At 46.3% G+C, this 16445-nt stretch overlaps 1 protein-coding gene across 2 annotated transcripts in view; it reads left to right on the top strand.

Moving 5' to 3' along the window:
• The window catches only part of CD2AP (CD2 associated protein), a 77058-nt gene that overhangs the window by 16200 nt on the left and 44413 nt on the right, over positions 1 to 16445 (top strand). For both annotated transcript variants that reach the window (XR_014471853.1, XM_083178661.1), the window contains exon 2: positions 7416 to 7576. Coding sequence is in view for 1 of the 2 variants with exons in the window: in XM_083178661.1 (XP_083034787.1) it covers positions 7416 to 7576 (161 nt within the window). In the remaining variant the exon portion in view is untranslated. The remainder of the gene's footprint in view (positions 1 to 7415; positions 7577 to 16445) is intronic.

The raw sequence follows: 16445 nt of genomic DNA, 5'->3' as shown, positions 1-16445 counted from the left end.
TGTTGCGTAAAGCCAGGAACTGCTGCCACTACATGTTCCAGAAATATTACCTTTTGACTCTTTAATCATTCCATTGGGTCTCTTACTACACCAGCACCGCCCTGATCCCGTTTCCACTGTCTGTTCAATGGATCACCGCTTCATTAAAACTTTATTACCATAGAAGGTGGCAAACGTTTTCATTTACTTTCAACCAGTGGAGTAACCAGTGGAAAGTGAACAAAAATGAGAGCCAATGAACGGTCACCAAGTCCTTCATTGCAGTCTCTCATTGGTCGTCCCGTTCCCTTAACATATTATCCAAAGTATCTCACACGCCTTATTATTATTATCATTAGCTATGCCGGTGCACTATCCCGCTGCATAGAGATGGTAGTTTATTCTGCTAGCCTCCTTATTGGGAGATTGGCACGTTTCCGTGACACATTATTGTGGTCATTATGTAATGATCAGTAATGGTAATGACTAGAGTTTGTTAATGGGAAGTTTTTACAATGCTAATGTGGTTCCACACCCAGAAACTGTCTGCGCTTTTTCTGCAGAGTTCTGTAGCATCCTGGAGAACCAGTTCAAGGTCCTGGCCCCGTAGTGCTGCTGCTGATGATTACACTGTGGTGGCTGCAGGATTAGTACCTGCCACGTCTGGAGCGTCCTCGCTGTGATAAATACAAGGACATACTGTATGAGTCATTAATGCTTTTTATTGCTTCAGTAGGTATTTAAATTAGACAAGAATTATTATTATTATTTTTTATATAGGTGGTGTTAAAGTATACATTTATATTATGAGTTTATTGCGTGAACCGAGTAAAGGTTTTTCCCCCCCTCTGTGCTATCACCATAATAATAAGGTTTAGTTCATATATTGGTTAATACATTCCCCCCCCCCACCCCCATCAACTGAACCCATTTTCCTGAAAGTCCTACTCTATCTAACTCGTAATTTTATGCATGGCAATTGATATTACATTATTAGATTCATTGATGGGGACTGCAATCTGAAATGCATGGACCCCCCCCCCCCCCCCCCCCCTCGGCATTTAATATCCAGCATGCTGGATAAATCTAGTTAATCACCGGAGAACACTGGCGCTGACACATCGGTGTGTGCTGAGCGATCTTGCTGAGCAATCTAGCAGTGTCGCTGTTCAGAATGCTCAGCAGTGTCGCTGCGCGTGTAGGCCCCTTAAGCTTGCCACTTTTCTGCAGACTCCTAGCCATTTAGCTTAGATGCTGGTCACCCACATTGCCGGTGACCGGTAATTTGGTATGTTTGGCAATCTGTTGGCCGGTTATGCACATGGATTGTTAAAGCTCTGATTTTCATGTCGGATGCACGGCCGAAAAGCTGACCTATTAAAAAGGCTGACATGGTGTAGGTAGACATTGACAAAATGTCGACACTGGAAACGGTTGATACAAGTTTTTGTCATGATTTTTATTTTTTTAAACAGACTTGTTCTTCTGTCACGGTCCAAGTGATCATAGAACGATCATATAATAGTGTGCCGATCACAGCAATACACTAATACCAGATCGACATATACACAAAAAGCATGAAACGCACGTCGGCCTTTTTCTGTGTCGACCACTGACACATCCACCCTTCGCTCATGTCAAGCTTTTCTCAATGCCGATCTAGACCATGTCGACCTTTTTCATGTATTGACATATTGCCTGTTGACCAATAGTGGTCTGCCTATTGACTGTCGACCTAGACCAGTGGTCAGGGAACAGGGGTAAATTACCCCAAATGGGATAAAAATAAAATTCTTGGGGTTAATGGACGGTCGCGCTGCCCAGACACAGCCGGTCTCTATCATGGGTCTTCAAACTGTGGCCCTCCAGATGTTGTGAAACTACATGTTCCAACATGCATTGCCACATTTTTTCCTATAAGAGCATGCCAAAACTGTCAGGGCATGCTGGGACATGTAGTTCCACAACATCTGGAGGGCCACAGTTTGAAGACCCATGATCTATATGCATCATCAGCAGTGCGACCGCCCATTACCCCCAGGAATTTCATATCATTGCATATAGAATCTATATATAGATTGTATATACTTGCCCGGCTGTGTGTGTTACAGTACTGTAGTGTACAAGGACCTGACGAAGTGCAGTGCGGGCTGTGTTACAGTAATGTAATGTGGTGTACAAGGACCTGATGCAGTGCAGTGTGGGCTGTGTTACACTAATGTAGTGTATAAGGACCTGATGCAGTGCAGGCTGTGTTACAGTAATGTAGTGTACAAGGACCTGATGCAGTGAGGGCTGTGTTACAGTAATGTAGTGTACAAGGACCTGATGCAGTGCGGGCTGTGTTACAGTACTGTAGTGTACAATGACCTGATGCAGTGCAGGCTGTGTGTGTTACAGTACTGTAGTGTACAAGGACCTGGCGCAGTGCAGTGCGGGCTGTGTTACCTTAATGTAATGTAGTGTACAAGGACCTGACGCAGTGCAGTGTGGGCTGTGTTACAGTAATGTAGTGTACAAGGACCTGACACAGTGCAGTGCGGGCTGTGTTACAGTACTGTAGTGTACAAGGACCTGACGCAGTGCGGGCTGTGTGTTACAGTACTGTAGTGTACAAGGACCTGACGCAGTGCAGTGCGGGCTGTGTTACCGTAATGTAATGTAGTGTACAAGGACCTGACGCAGTGCAGTGTGGGCTGTGTTACAGTAATGTAGTGTACAAGGACCTGATGCAGTGCAGTGTGGGCTGTGTTGCAGTAATGTAATGTAGTGTACAAGGACCTGATGCAGTGCGGGCTGTGTTACAGTAATGTAGTGTACAAGGACCTGATGCAGTGTGGGCTGTGTGTGTTACAGTACTGTAGTGTACAAGGAACTGATGCAGTGCAGGCTGTGTTACAGTAATGTAGTGTACAAGGAACTGATGCAGTGCGGGCTGTGTTACAGTAATGTAATGTGGTGTACAAGGACCTGATGCAGTGCAGTGTGGGCTGTGTTACACTAATGTAGTGTATAAGGACCTGATGCAGTGCGGGCTGTGTTACAGTACTGTAGTGTACAAGGACCTGATGCAGTGAGGGCTGTGTTACAGTAATGTAGTGTACAAGGACCTGATGCAGTGCGGGCTGTGTGTGTTACAGTACTGTAGTGTACAAGGACCTGACGCAGTGCAATGCGGGCTGTGTTACCGTAATGTAATGTAGTATACAAGGACCTGACGCAGTGCAGTGCGGGCTGTGTTACAGTAATGTAGTGTACAAGGACCTGATGCAGTGCAGTGTGGGCTGTGTTACCGTAATGTAATGTAGTATACAAGGACCTGACGCAGTGCAGTGCGGGCTGTGTTACAGTAATGTAGTGTACAAGGACCTGATGCAGTGCGGGCTGTGTTACAGTAATGTAGTGTACAAGGACCTGATGCAGTGTGGGCTATGTTACAGTAATGTAGTGTACAAGGACCTGATGCAGTGCTGTGTTACAGTACTGTAGTGTACAAGGAACTGATGCAGTGCGGGCTGTGTTACAGTAATGTAATGTGGTGTACAAGGACCTGATGCAGTGCAGTGTGGGCTGTGTTATACTAATGTAGTGTATAAGGACCTGATGCAGTGCGGGCTGTGTTACAGTACTGTAGTGTACAAGGACCTGGTGCAGTGCAGTGCGGGCTGTGTTACAGTAATGTAGTGTACAAGGACCTGATGCAGTGCGGGCTGTGTGTGTTACAGTACTGTAGTGTACAAGGACCTGACGCAGTGCAGTGCGGGCTGTGTTACCTTAATGTAATGTAGTGTACAAGGACCTGATGCAGTGCAGTGTGGGCTGTGTTACAGTACTGTAGTGTACAAGGACCTGACGCAGTGCAGTGCGGGCTGTGTTACCTTAATGTAATGTAGTGTACAAGGACCTGATGCAGTGCAGTGTGGGCTGTGTTACAGTAATGTAGTGTACAAGGACCTGATGCAGTGCGGGCTGTGTTACAGTACTGTAGTGTACAAGGACCTGATGCAGTGCAGTGTGTCAGGCCCTTTTTTATAACCAGCTTCCCTACATGATGCCCCGGCCCACGCCTTCAAGTCTGCCCGCTTCTTCAGTAGAGTGGACTAGTTACTTTGCCATCTCGGCAGTGCGCAGTCTGTAATGCTGCTGCAGCGCTGAGTTTCTTTGCCTGGTTATAGGCTCCTGTCACGGTAGAACCATCTCTAGTCTAGGGGACACATTGCACAGACTGTCACTATATCCTCTTGTAATACTGACACTAATAATTACCTGGACGTCACATTATCAATGGCTGTATGACACACACAGCCTGGCAGCCAATGATGATGATTACCGTGTGTGTGTGTGTTTGTGTGTGGTACAAATTTTGTACATGGTCACGCAAGTGCTCAAAATACCTATCTGATCCTGTAGAGGTGATTGAGACGTGAGCCACCTCCTGCCTCATACTGCTGCCGATTCGCCAATAGGGCATCCGGTTTAGGTCCTAGTGCCCCTCATCAATGGAATGCAGAGGTGTCATGGCCAGGCAGATTATGCATTAGCCTTGCTTTAGTTACAGTGACAGGCATGCCCAAACTGTGGCCCTCCAGCTTTTGTGAAACTACACATCCCAGCATGCCTGGCCACCGTTTTAGCATTCCCTAATAGCAAAACTATGGCAAGGCATGATGGGACTTGTAGTTTCACAACAGCTGGAGGGCCATAGTGTGGCCTTGCCTGGGATAGACCATTTGCAGTTGCAGGAGGAGTGTTAGCGGTGACTTCTTTATATGCTCTCCCGGGTACAGTGGCATAGATTGTCAAAGCTGATCAGCTGCAGTCAGCCAGAGACTATGGATTGTACAGGACATTCTCTGTGTAAATGATCTGTATCTGTGCTATACCATAGGGTTGTAATCACTTTGTCACCAGATCATCTCTTGTATTTTGAGACCGGTTACTGAGCCTTGCGTAGTGGTTAGCATTGCTCCCTCACAGCACTTGAGGCCATGTTTTAAAATCCCTGCCATTGCAAGTCTGTGTGTAGTTTGTATGTCCCCCTGGATTTCCTCGGGCAACTAATAAAAACTCATACTGACAGATTAATTTCCCTAGTAGTGACAGTCCATGTTACAGGGATTATAGATTGTATGATCAGGGTCTGATGGGAAAGAAGAACTATTCTCTGTACAGCGCTGCAGAATACATGTGCGCTATGTGAAGAACCATTCATAAATTAAATGTGCTTTTTATTTGCCGATGAAGCCTATTACAAGTCGGACGAATGCTTTCTTATGGGCGGGTTCCCATAATGTTAACGCTGCCTTTTGGCTTGAGAATGCAGCCTGTGTGTTTCTCAAGTGAAGGGCGGCATGTGTAGACGGGGTCAGCGTCTGGCACGGTCTGCACACGTCCGCAGCCCGCCTTTCCTGCATCAGATGGGAGCTTGGGGAAAGTTAATTTTAGACCGGTCTCTGCCCTCTCACATGCTGTCCATATGAGTCCAAACCACTGAAGCAAGCAGCTACTGGGACTGCGCCGACAGACTTCAAACACAGACAGGGTGAAGAACAGACACATAACGAGAGGAAAAGCAGAAACAACTACTGGAAAGTGCAAGAAAGCCAGAAAATAAGAATAGAAAAAGCACAAACAGTAAATGCTTGTATCATGGGTATTTACTGTTGGGACAGAAATGCTCTCTTACTGTAGGCAATAGCTGCATCCTGCAGTGTGATCACTGCCATGCCAGTCCCTGGTTCCTGCACCATCCCGTTATCTCCTGTCCATGATGGCTTTCTAGAGCAGCGTGGTGGTGGGTAGTGACCAGTGTAGGCAGACTTTGAGCAGGGCGGCTTTCTGTAGGATTTATATTTAGGACTAGCTAAGCCCGCTTGAGGCTAAAGCTTCCAAAGCTAGTCTGCTACCTCTGAGATTGCCTCTGTGTTTCTGTATGTGTGAAAGAGAAAAATGTATATATGATGAGATCATGGAAATTAAATGAATAGCTTACAACATGTTCTGGGAGGCGCAAACCTTTTACTAACCCCTCCCAAACACACACACGGCTTACACGGCGGAGATTGGGGAAAAAGCAGCTGTGTCCAGGGTACGGGGATGGGATAGGAGAGACCCTCAGATCCAGCTTTGGGTCCGATTTATATTCTGTTCCGTATGTCTGTGTGTGCACACCTCTGAAACTCTCTACCTCTCTCCCTCAGACTCTGGGTATGGGGTCATTAGATTGACAGCACGAAGGTCGACACCTCAGAAGGCCAACGGTCAAAAGGTCAACATGGGGTTTTCACTACGGCGTGGTGGGAGAATAATAGTGTGCCCGAAGCACGGCAAACACAGCAAGCCATGTGAAGGGAAGATGCACTCTTTGACGGTGTCAATGTCGACATTAGGGACAAAAAAAACCTCATGTCGACGTTTTGATTGTCAACCTTGCCAATGTCTACCGAATGCTTGTATTGACCTTCCAACCCTGTTAACAGCCATGTTGACCTATTTCAGGTGTCGACCCAAAGCATGTCAATCTAAATTTGGGTGAACCAATGGGCCATGTGTTTGTTCCTGTGTGCTTGTTCCTGTGGCACCATTGGCCTAGATCAGGCATGTCCAAACTATGGCCCTCCAGCTGTTGTGAAGTCCCATCATGCCTTGCCACCATTTTACTATTGGGGAATGCTACAATAATAAGGCATGCTGGGATGTGTAGTCTTACAACAGCTGGAGGGCCATAGTTTGGACATGCCTGATCCTCCAGCTGTTGTGAAGTCCCATCATGCCTTGCCACCATTTTACTATTGGGGAATGCTACAATAATAAGGCATGCTGGGATGTGTAGTCTTACAACAGCTGGAGGGCCACAGTTTGGACATGCTTGGTCTAGATTGACTTGCACCATTCAGCAAGCAGTTTCTTTTTTTTTTTTTGCTATAAATTCAGAGCTACATAAAAAGCCTTAAAGTTTATCCCAGTTTCTGTTTTTAAATCAATCAAAATTGGCAGCTATGTCACATGACCCCTCTATCACAGGCCGTCATCTTTGGAAATGCTAATGTTAACAGGATCGACCCCACCCTGCAGCTTTCAATACCTGTACAGTTTCTCTTCCTTGCTTGGGGTGTTGCTCTCTAGTGTGGTGTGTCCAGCACAGTGTGGTCTGTATTTCAGCACTCCTATGCAGAAAAAAACTATGCTGGAAGCACCACAGCCAAGAGCGACACCTCAGGCAGTGAAGAGGGAATGCAGAGGTTTTTAAAGTGGCAGGGTGGTAGAATGAACAGTACAGTCTGCCATATTTACAGTTCATAAAATAGGTTGGTTATGTTGTTGCCAAAAAAGAACAAGGAAAAATATTCCTAAAATCTGGAGTAAATTTGAACAAAGGGCCTTCGGTATTCCTGTGCCTGATTACTGACCCTGCTTTATGTTTTTTGTCGTTTTAGTTGAGTACATTGTGGAGTATGAGTACGAAGCGGTACATGAAGACGAACTGACCATACGGGTGGGGGACATTATCAAGAATGTGAAAAAGTTGGACGAGGAAGGCTGGCTGGAGGGCGAGACCAATGGAAAACGAGGAGCTTTCCCGGATAACTTTGTAAAGGTTTGTTATCTTATCTTGCTTCTGATTGGCTGATGCATATGCAGCGTAATGCGTGCAAATGTGTTTTAGGGACTTGCATGTTCAGTGTTGCAATGGGTGTACGTTCTGTGCTTATCTCTGCTTGTACTGTTGATATGTTGGTTTACAGTGAGATATAGAGATTGGGGCAGGGTGATTTGATTCTTTGGTCCGTTTAATATGTAAATGCCCCAAAAACACATGTTGTGCGTTGTGAAATCTGATCTGCTACAAATGTGTCCACATACATCCAGCTTCCATTAGTGTCTTGTGTGTGACTCTGTATTGTCGGGTATCTTTTTTTTATTTTTTTTGTAACTTTTTTTCTTTTACCTTTTGAGTGCCAACATCTCTGTGAGAGATGCTCAAAATATCCACAAAAAAAAAATGCCGGCGTTGCTCGCATTTGTTATATAAATTTAAATTAAAAAAACAAACATATTTTTCCTATATAAGGTAAACATTCCAGGTCATTTAACCCTTTGAATATAAACTGGTACTCAAAGGGTTAAAGGCGTCTGCTTTGCAAAACGCAGAGGTTAGGACGCACAAGCTGCTTCTGCCGATTAAAATGATCTGCTACACGCCTATGTGAGTGGCCGCAGCTGTATCTGTATACAAAATGCTATATTATGGTTTTCTTGGAAAACACGAACCTTACATTGCTAATGCTGACCATACACTGGCTAGACCAACTTTCATCCAACCAGTTGGTTGGTTGGACTGAAAATCTGGTACTGTATGGGGACAAATGGCAATCGGCATCAGCTCACAACCCCAGGAAAATGGACAAAAACATTTCTGTCAAATTATTTAAATCAAACCTATTATGGGAATCCAAGATTTACCTCCCTAAATCAAGACCAGTCTGTGCTTAATTTCTAAGCATTCTAGTCAGATTGGGGGGGGGGGGCGGCGGACGGACACGGCTGCCTGGCACACGGGAACTGCAACATTTAGCGGTGTATAGCTATTGGGCGAATACAGTGAAGCGCTCGCATGACACAGGCCGGACATTTTTTGGGATCTCTGCGCCTGCGTGTGAGGTTACGCACCCGTTGCAATACCACCCACCCCGAAAGGTCTGGACTGCACCTACAAAACAGTTGGCAACCGCCCTGCAAATGCTCAGCCACCGTCCCCTGTCGTCACGTGGACTGTGGTTCTACTAATTGCAGCGTGACCGCCGTTTACGGCCAGGAGCACTGGTGCGTTTGCACTTTTGCAGCAATCGCGATTTAACGTGTGGTGCTGAATAAAGGCCTTTGAAAGGAACCATGTAACCTGCCACCGTATTTGAATTGTGGAAGAAAACCGGAATATCTGGAGAATATACGGATGACGCAATGTTAGGGCCATTGTGGAAATAGAACTTGTGACCTCAGTCGTGTCTGGCAGTAATGTGTTCCAAGATTAAAATCTAACATAACCCCCCCACACCCTGCCCAAATAATCCCAGAGTAAAAACTACAAACTTTTATATGGCTCAAAGTTTACGTTACAGAATCTGTGGCTCCCGGTGTCTGGCGTAGACTGTCCGGGCCCAACAAGTCCTCTGCCTGCCTGTCATCTGTAGGAGGGAGAACCATGTCTCATCCAGAATTAATACATCTCTGGGAGTTTGGTTGGATGGCGACAATAATTTCCAGCAGGGAAATGTGGAAATTTCGATCTTACTCAGATCAGTTGTCACGCACACCCTGAGTGTGTACTTGGATCTGAGTTTTTCAGTACTAATGGTCCCGCTGTGTGGCAATACTTAATGATTTATTGAAGAGCTTTATGATTCTGAAGTATATTCTCGGCTTTGGTGACAGGAAATACATAATTAACCCCTTAAATTGTAGATTTTTGGCGGCACATTTGGCTTTGCCTAAAAAATATGTGTCTTGCAAATAAGACGCTGGAACATTTTATGTTGTTTTTTTTGCTGTATATCGCCCACCTAGAACTGCGTTCATGGTGCTACTGTGTACTATAACCAGGCGTAGGCGTTGCATTGGATGTCCCAGCTTCAGAGTGCAGGAAATGCAGATTCCCCCAGACTGGGAGGCGTGGCCCGCTGCTCACCTGTGTGTGTAGTCACCTATTCTGTATGAGTGCTCTCAGCCTGTGATCTGAGCCAAACCAGCAGGAAGAGCTCGGCATTGCTGACATACTTCCTCAGATAAGGAAGGCGGTAGCATTCCCCTCTGCTCAGTGTAATACTCCCCTTCTCGTTATGTTACCTGTGCCTAGACCACACAGTAGCAGTCTGCAACTCCCACACCCTGCCTGTAACTACTGCCATGTACAACTTTATTATTTACCAGTTATTAATATAGCGCACACATATCCCGCATCGCTCTACAGAGAATATTTGTACATTCACATCAGTCCCTGCCCCAGTGGAGCTTACAATCTATATTCCCTACCACATGTACACGCGCACACAGACATTCTAGGGTTAATTTGTTGGAGATACGGTCATTTGGTCTACAGCATGTTGGTCGACATGGGGGTTTTCAGTTTTTTGTGCCGACAGGCGATATTTCATGCCCCACCATCCACTAGGGCGCGGTGGGTGAATAAAATAGTGTGCCGAGTGCAGCGAGGCACTGTGCCCGAAGCATAGCGAGCGTAGCGGTGCACTGGAAACGGTACTTGTGTAGTTTCACGGCGGCACTTCCCTGCGGATCGCATCGTATGCAAATCGCATTCAAATTTTGATTTACATACAAGTGCAGTGAGCCCCGAGAGAGGACGCGTTACGCATCCTCGCGACCTGTTCATACCCCCCAATATCCACGTCGGCATGGAGTTTAGTTTATAAAGTGTGGCGAGCGCAGAGAGACACCAAGCGCGAAGCGTGGCGAGCTTCTTGCGAGCCTGAAGCGTGGCGACCGGACATGGATTACTTGTCCCTCGTGGGGCTCGCTGCGCTCACCACACTCCGGGTCAAAAATCTGTGAAAAACCCCATGTCGACCTTTTGACCTAATGCTTGTGTCGACCTGTTGACTTTGTCCCATGTCGACCTAATGCTTGTTGACCAACATGCTGTAGACCAGGGGTGGCCAACCCGCGGCTCTTCTCCCTTTCATGTACGGCTCGCCGGCTCCCTCCCTTTCATGTGTGGCGGCGGCTTCCTCGCTTTCATGTGTGGCGGCGGCGGCTCCCTCCCTTTCATGTACAGGTGACCCGGCGCATGCGCAGTCGCCATGGGAGGCCACGTCCACAGCACTGATGGGCTGTGGTCTCAGTGACCCGGTGCATGCGCAGTCGCCCAGGAGGCAGCGTCCCCGGTGACATTTTAGTCACTGCGGAGTGTGTCCTTATTGAGCTCTTGTGCTCCGTCCGGCTCCCGCTCAGCCTCCTGCTCCACCTGCCATGCTGAGCCCTCCTGGGCAATATTACAAGTATGTAATGCCACCTTCCTCCCTGAGCCCTCCTCGGCTATATTAAATGTATGAAATGCCACCTTCCACGCTGATGCCACCTTCCCTTGATATTTTTTTGTAGCAGCGCTGCCTGTACCGTACCGCGACCTTACCCATTCCCCTGATTGTCTGAATTGTTTTAACCTCCTGCTCCCCCCTCCACCCCCCACCCACACGCCCCACACAAATAGACCACGCCCCCTTTTTTGGCGCTTGTTGTTGGCTCTTTAGCTTGGCTACAGATATTTTTCGTCTCTTTACCTCTGACCGGTTGGCCACCCCTGCTGTAGACCAAATGATCCCAACCCGTTTGTTGGCATCCAATTAACCTACCAGTATATCTTTTGGGTTGTGGGAGGAAACAGGAGTACCCGGAGGAAACCTACGCAAGTACGGGGAGAATATACAAACTTATGAAGTTCATATTGAGGCTTACTGTAAGTGTGCTTTTTATATATTACTAACGGAATCCATGTTCCTATTTATTGCTGGTCATCTACACTCTCTAGCAGGGTGTATCTAACTAGTCCCTTATACTGGACAGTAGCAAGGTCTGCAATCATCCATCCTTCTTAGGCCAGTACATAATACAGAACAATCTGACAATATATCAGTGCGTTTACACTTACCGATCATCGGCCCAATGTGTTTTGCCTGATGTCACAAACGGGGAAGCAATGACAGTTGCCGACCCAGTTGTTTTGTCAGTCGCCGGTGGCCTCTGTGGCTGCTACGGTCCACTCGATGCACTTATATAACAGCAGATCTGTTTGCTATTGGCTGTGCTGCAGGGCCGACACTCCGTGTCTGAGCGATGTCATTATCTGGGGTACGCACTGGAATATATCATGTGTGCCCAACATGTTTTCCTGCTGGAGCACAGGTATTAAAAGATCCACCGCTAGCTACGTGGACTAAAATTGTGAAGGATAGTAGGACGAGCGACCCGCATTACTAGTGTTCCTTCTAGGAACTAAGCAGGTCAGGGCGCATAAGGGAGGTGAACTGGGCCCGCCGACGTCACCGTTGTGGGCAGTCCCGGGCCACTGATGTCACTAATTGTGGGCCATGGTGAGCCAAGACCTAAGGAGGATAGTTGAGAGTGGCTCCTACTGTATATAATGTCGACCATTTAAAAATATTGTCACCATGATGTTAAAGTGGGCTAGGCTGGAACAAGCAAAAATAGATAAAGGCTCCTGATTAGTTGCTACGGGCAACATCTCCACAGTTGTGTACAGGAAACGGTCCCTGCTCCTTTATTTGCCTCACGTGACCCCTGGCGGTGGAAGGGTTATTGGCCTAGTAAACCATTCTCCCTGCCTGCTACAGTATATGTGTCAGTGCAGGTGAGCAGCTGCAGCCAGCGCGCCCGTCCTGTCTATACACGAACGTCAGGCCGCTCCCACCGGCTGCTATCAGGCTGGGTGTGTGAAGGCAGGAGAATGTGACTTTAGACCCGGGGACTGTGCTTTGCTTTCCTTCTCTGAAACAGTAAGACGCAGTTGACATAAGACCATGCTTGGCAAAGTGCTTTATTGGATTATCTGACTGGAAAATGACACTTCCACCCCCAACAGTGCTTCACATAATGGTAAGCACTGATTATTTATTTATTCCTTCAGACTTTGGCTCCGTAGTGTCCCATCCCCAAGATGAAAAGGTAAAGTTACAATGAAGGTAGAATTATGGACAGATTAGCTGGATTCAGATATCCGGGATTTAGGTTAATAATCATTGCATTGAAGATAGGCCTTGCTTGTTCTGCTTGTACTGTTGTGTTGGTCTTTGCCTCCCTGTGTTGTGCTGAGAAACTGAGCAGAAGGTTAGTCCTACAGTGGTCAGCATCTGTTCCGCAGTACTGGTGCAATAATTATCGGTCAGGGCATGTGGCAATATCCCAGCCTGTCTTCTCTGGATGTCTGAGAGCTGGAGAGGAGATGCTGATGCGAGCAATGTTATTTTACCAAAATGGGCATAAGAAAGTGTCCAAATTCCTCGTAAATTGTTTTTAAACCTATAAAGGGATTTATTCTCCCTGTTTGCTCTCTTACCCACAGTGAGTCACCCTGCACCGTTCATTAGTACCATAAACCATGATGCTACACAATGACAAATTCCTTGTCTATCCTCCTGGACGTTCCGCTGTCATGTTTCGAGTGTTGTGTCACGAGGTGTGAAAGTGTGTTTGTGGTTAGAGACCCGTCACACACAATAACCTCATGTGGGCTTTTAAATGGACGAATCGGAGCTAGGCGCCATGTACTATAAATTAATGTATTCAGAGCTCTGTGCACGGTTGGAGGATTATGGGAACGCATATGTAAACGCATGACCGATTTCGCAGATGAGAAATGCGTAAGGTATTTAAAAGGCTTTGACATTTAGGAAAACGATGGTTCAGGGGACGTTGTGACATAGTGTGAAATAACTAAGGTTGACATGGGGAAAAAGATTGACGCTTGAAGTTTTATACATGAGATTTTCAGGTTTCTATGGTGTCATTTTGTAGATTTAAAAGCTTAGACCCCCATTTAGTGTACTGCGTACCCTCTCTTCGCTTGACACAATTTACCTTTCCTAGTCAGAGTCCACATGGATGGTAAAAGTATCAAAAAGTTCTAATGAAATTTAGAAAAAAAAGTTGCCCATTGGTATGGTATTGATGTAGTGTTCATTCTAGCACCCGCTATCTCTGGAAACCCATGCAGTTCCTCTTCCATGCCTGGGGTGTCGCTGTCTGCTGTAGTGCTTTTAGCACAGTGTGGTCTGTATTTCAGCACTGCTACGCAAACCAGACCTGTGCTAGAAACACCACAGCAGACAGCGACCCCCACAGGCAGGGAAGAGGAACTGCATGGATTTTCAAAGATAGCGGGTGCTAGAATGAACACTATGTTGTTCACACAAGGCTGTTTTTAGTAGGACGCCCACATGGAGTTTTAAAGGACAAAATGCTAGGACAGCCGGCCATCCAACTGCACCGGTGCACTTGGGGGAAGACCGGCACCATCAGAGATGCTGGGCCCTCTCCTCGGCACTAACAGTGCCAGTCCTGGCCCGCCCAAAACAGTGACATCGGCAGGTGCGGCCCTCTCAACTGTGACAAAGGATCACTAGGTATTGTATGTAAGAACATGATAAAAAGAGGGCATTTGGGGCATGTTAATGTAGTCCTTCTGTGACTGAGAGGTGAGTTGCACATCTTTGAACATCTTGTATGCTGTACCCCCTCCCCTCCAAACAATGGGGCAGATGTATTAAAGGTGCCCACACACTAGAAAGATCTGCGATCGTAAGATGTGCGCATAAATTAGCCTTCAAATCTTTTGCCTGTCCTGGACAAAAGATTTCAGGCGAGCGCACATCGTTACCAAAGATTTTTCTTAAGATCCCGTGTGCGTTCCAATGGATCTTTTGTTGAATCTTCTGATCTTTCGTGCAGCAAGTAAGATCAGAAGATTTAGCAAAAGATCCACGGGAGCGCGCATCGGACAAAAATCGGCCGATTTTTGTCCGATTATCTGTAAACATCGGATGATATATCGGACGATTTATCGGAAATCGGTCAATCGGCCAAAAAATCGTTCTAGTGTGTGGGCACCTTAAGCCTTAACCAGAGATAAATGCAACTGTGATAAGGAGAGATAAACATCATAAACATCCAGCCAATCAGCTCCTTACTGACTTTTTTTTCAAACAGAGGCTGTAACATGGCAGTTAGCAGGTGATTGGCTGGACGTTTATCTCTCCTTATCACCCTTGCATTTATCTCTTGTTAAAGCTTAATACATCTGCTCCAATATTTACAAAAGGGAAGATCTTTTTAACACTATTGAGCGATAAACATCTTCCCTTTTTAAGACCACTCTGGAATCCCTGCATCCAGCAGAATTGTGCAAAGTGAGAGTCTAATCTCCAGCTGTTCAAGGTTGAACGCGGTGTCTCCAGTCTCTGCCGTCTGCCATGTAGGCTCCGGTCCATGATGAGTGACCAGGAGGTGTGGAGGATGCAGCTTGTCTAAACTTTCCTGAATCTGCTCCGTGTGCCGATTGCATGGCTTGAGATGCTGAGTAAATAAATATTAGGATAACCAGCGCTAATTTCAGAACTTTCTTGTGAACTGGACACTCTAAAGCTAGGTACACATATATACAATCGTCGGGCTGTTCTTCCAATCTAGGGGCAAACGGCCGTTCGATTGTATAGGTGTGTACGCTGTCCCAATTGCTGCTGTGTGATCGATAAACGGCCAAAAACGCTCTTGGCCGTCCACGGTTGGTCGGTTGAAGGTTCTTTGCTGCTTAATATTTCATCCGACAGGACGGCTCCATATCGGAACAAAAGTGAAGTGTGTACGCACGTTCGATCGATATGCTTGACAGTTTGACAAAGCACGGTGGTATGCTGCATTATGAGAGACCCTGTAACCCTTTGCCTGCTGTTTTAACTAATGTGTGTTTAATGCCTCACTGCCCAACACTTTAGAGGCATCACTTTAAGACATTAATCAATGTTGAAGTTTTAATAGAGTGTGCTGGAAGCTCTTTGCAGGGCACCATAACACACTATTAAAACTTCAACATTGATTAATGTCTTAAAGTGATGCCTCTAAAGTGTTGGGCAGTGAGGCATTAAACACACATTAGTTAAAACAGCAGGCAAAGGGTTACAGGGTCTCTCATATACTTCTTCTTGTGATTGTTTGGACGGGAGTACATCGGACGTCGCAAGTAAAATTGTACATATGTGTACGCGCAGAACGGTCGTATGTTTTGGACGGCCGAACGTGTATTCGGTCGATCGAACGGTCGCAAGAAAAATGAAATTGTACATATGTGTACCCAGCTTAAGACAGGTGTAACTCCTTAGTGGGTCAGTGGAACCACACTTACTTTTCAATCCTGTCTCGAGTTCACATAGCAGTTTCTTTAACTCAACCGTTAAATGATCCTCCCCTTCCAAGACAGACACTTACTTTAAAATCCCTTCTCGAGTACACCAAAAGGTATCTTTTAAAACTTCTCTCTAGCTCATCAAAATGCGGTATGGATGTGGGTACACCTACATTAGCCTTCAGCCTCGCATGCCCATAACTGTTTCTTTCAAAGGATTCTCCAATGCCCCAGGTGTAGGTGCGAACAATTTATTTACAAGAAATCGGGATGAAAGTTCCGTCCACCAGCGCTGCAGACGCTGTAGTGGAAGGTTCACAGTAAGGTCCCGGTCTCCGTGTAGGACGCTGGTGGATAGTGCGCCAGCCTGCACAGCACTACCGTCTGGTTAGCCTAATATTTATTTACCCGATTGTCTATATTTTTGGAGAAGTGGATGGTCTCCAGAGGATTAACATAGCTGCTTCCCATTAGTGCCAGTTTTTCATCAAATATTGTTTTAGTGTTATATTGAGATGCTGAGTCTCTGCTTGTCTAA

The sequence above is a fragment of the Crinia signifera genome, chromosome 3 (assembly GCF_055691185.1).
Source record: "Crinia signifera chromosome 3, ASM5569118v1, whole genome shotgun sequence".
Lineage (NCBI taxonomy): Eukaryota > Metazoa > Chordata > Amphibia > Anura > Myobatrachidae > Crinia > Crinia signifera.
The sequence above is the reverse complement of the archived record's forward strand: the minus strand, read 5'-3'. Positions and strand labels throughout refer to the sequence as shown.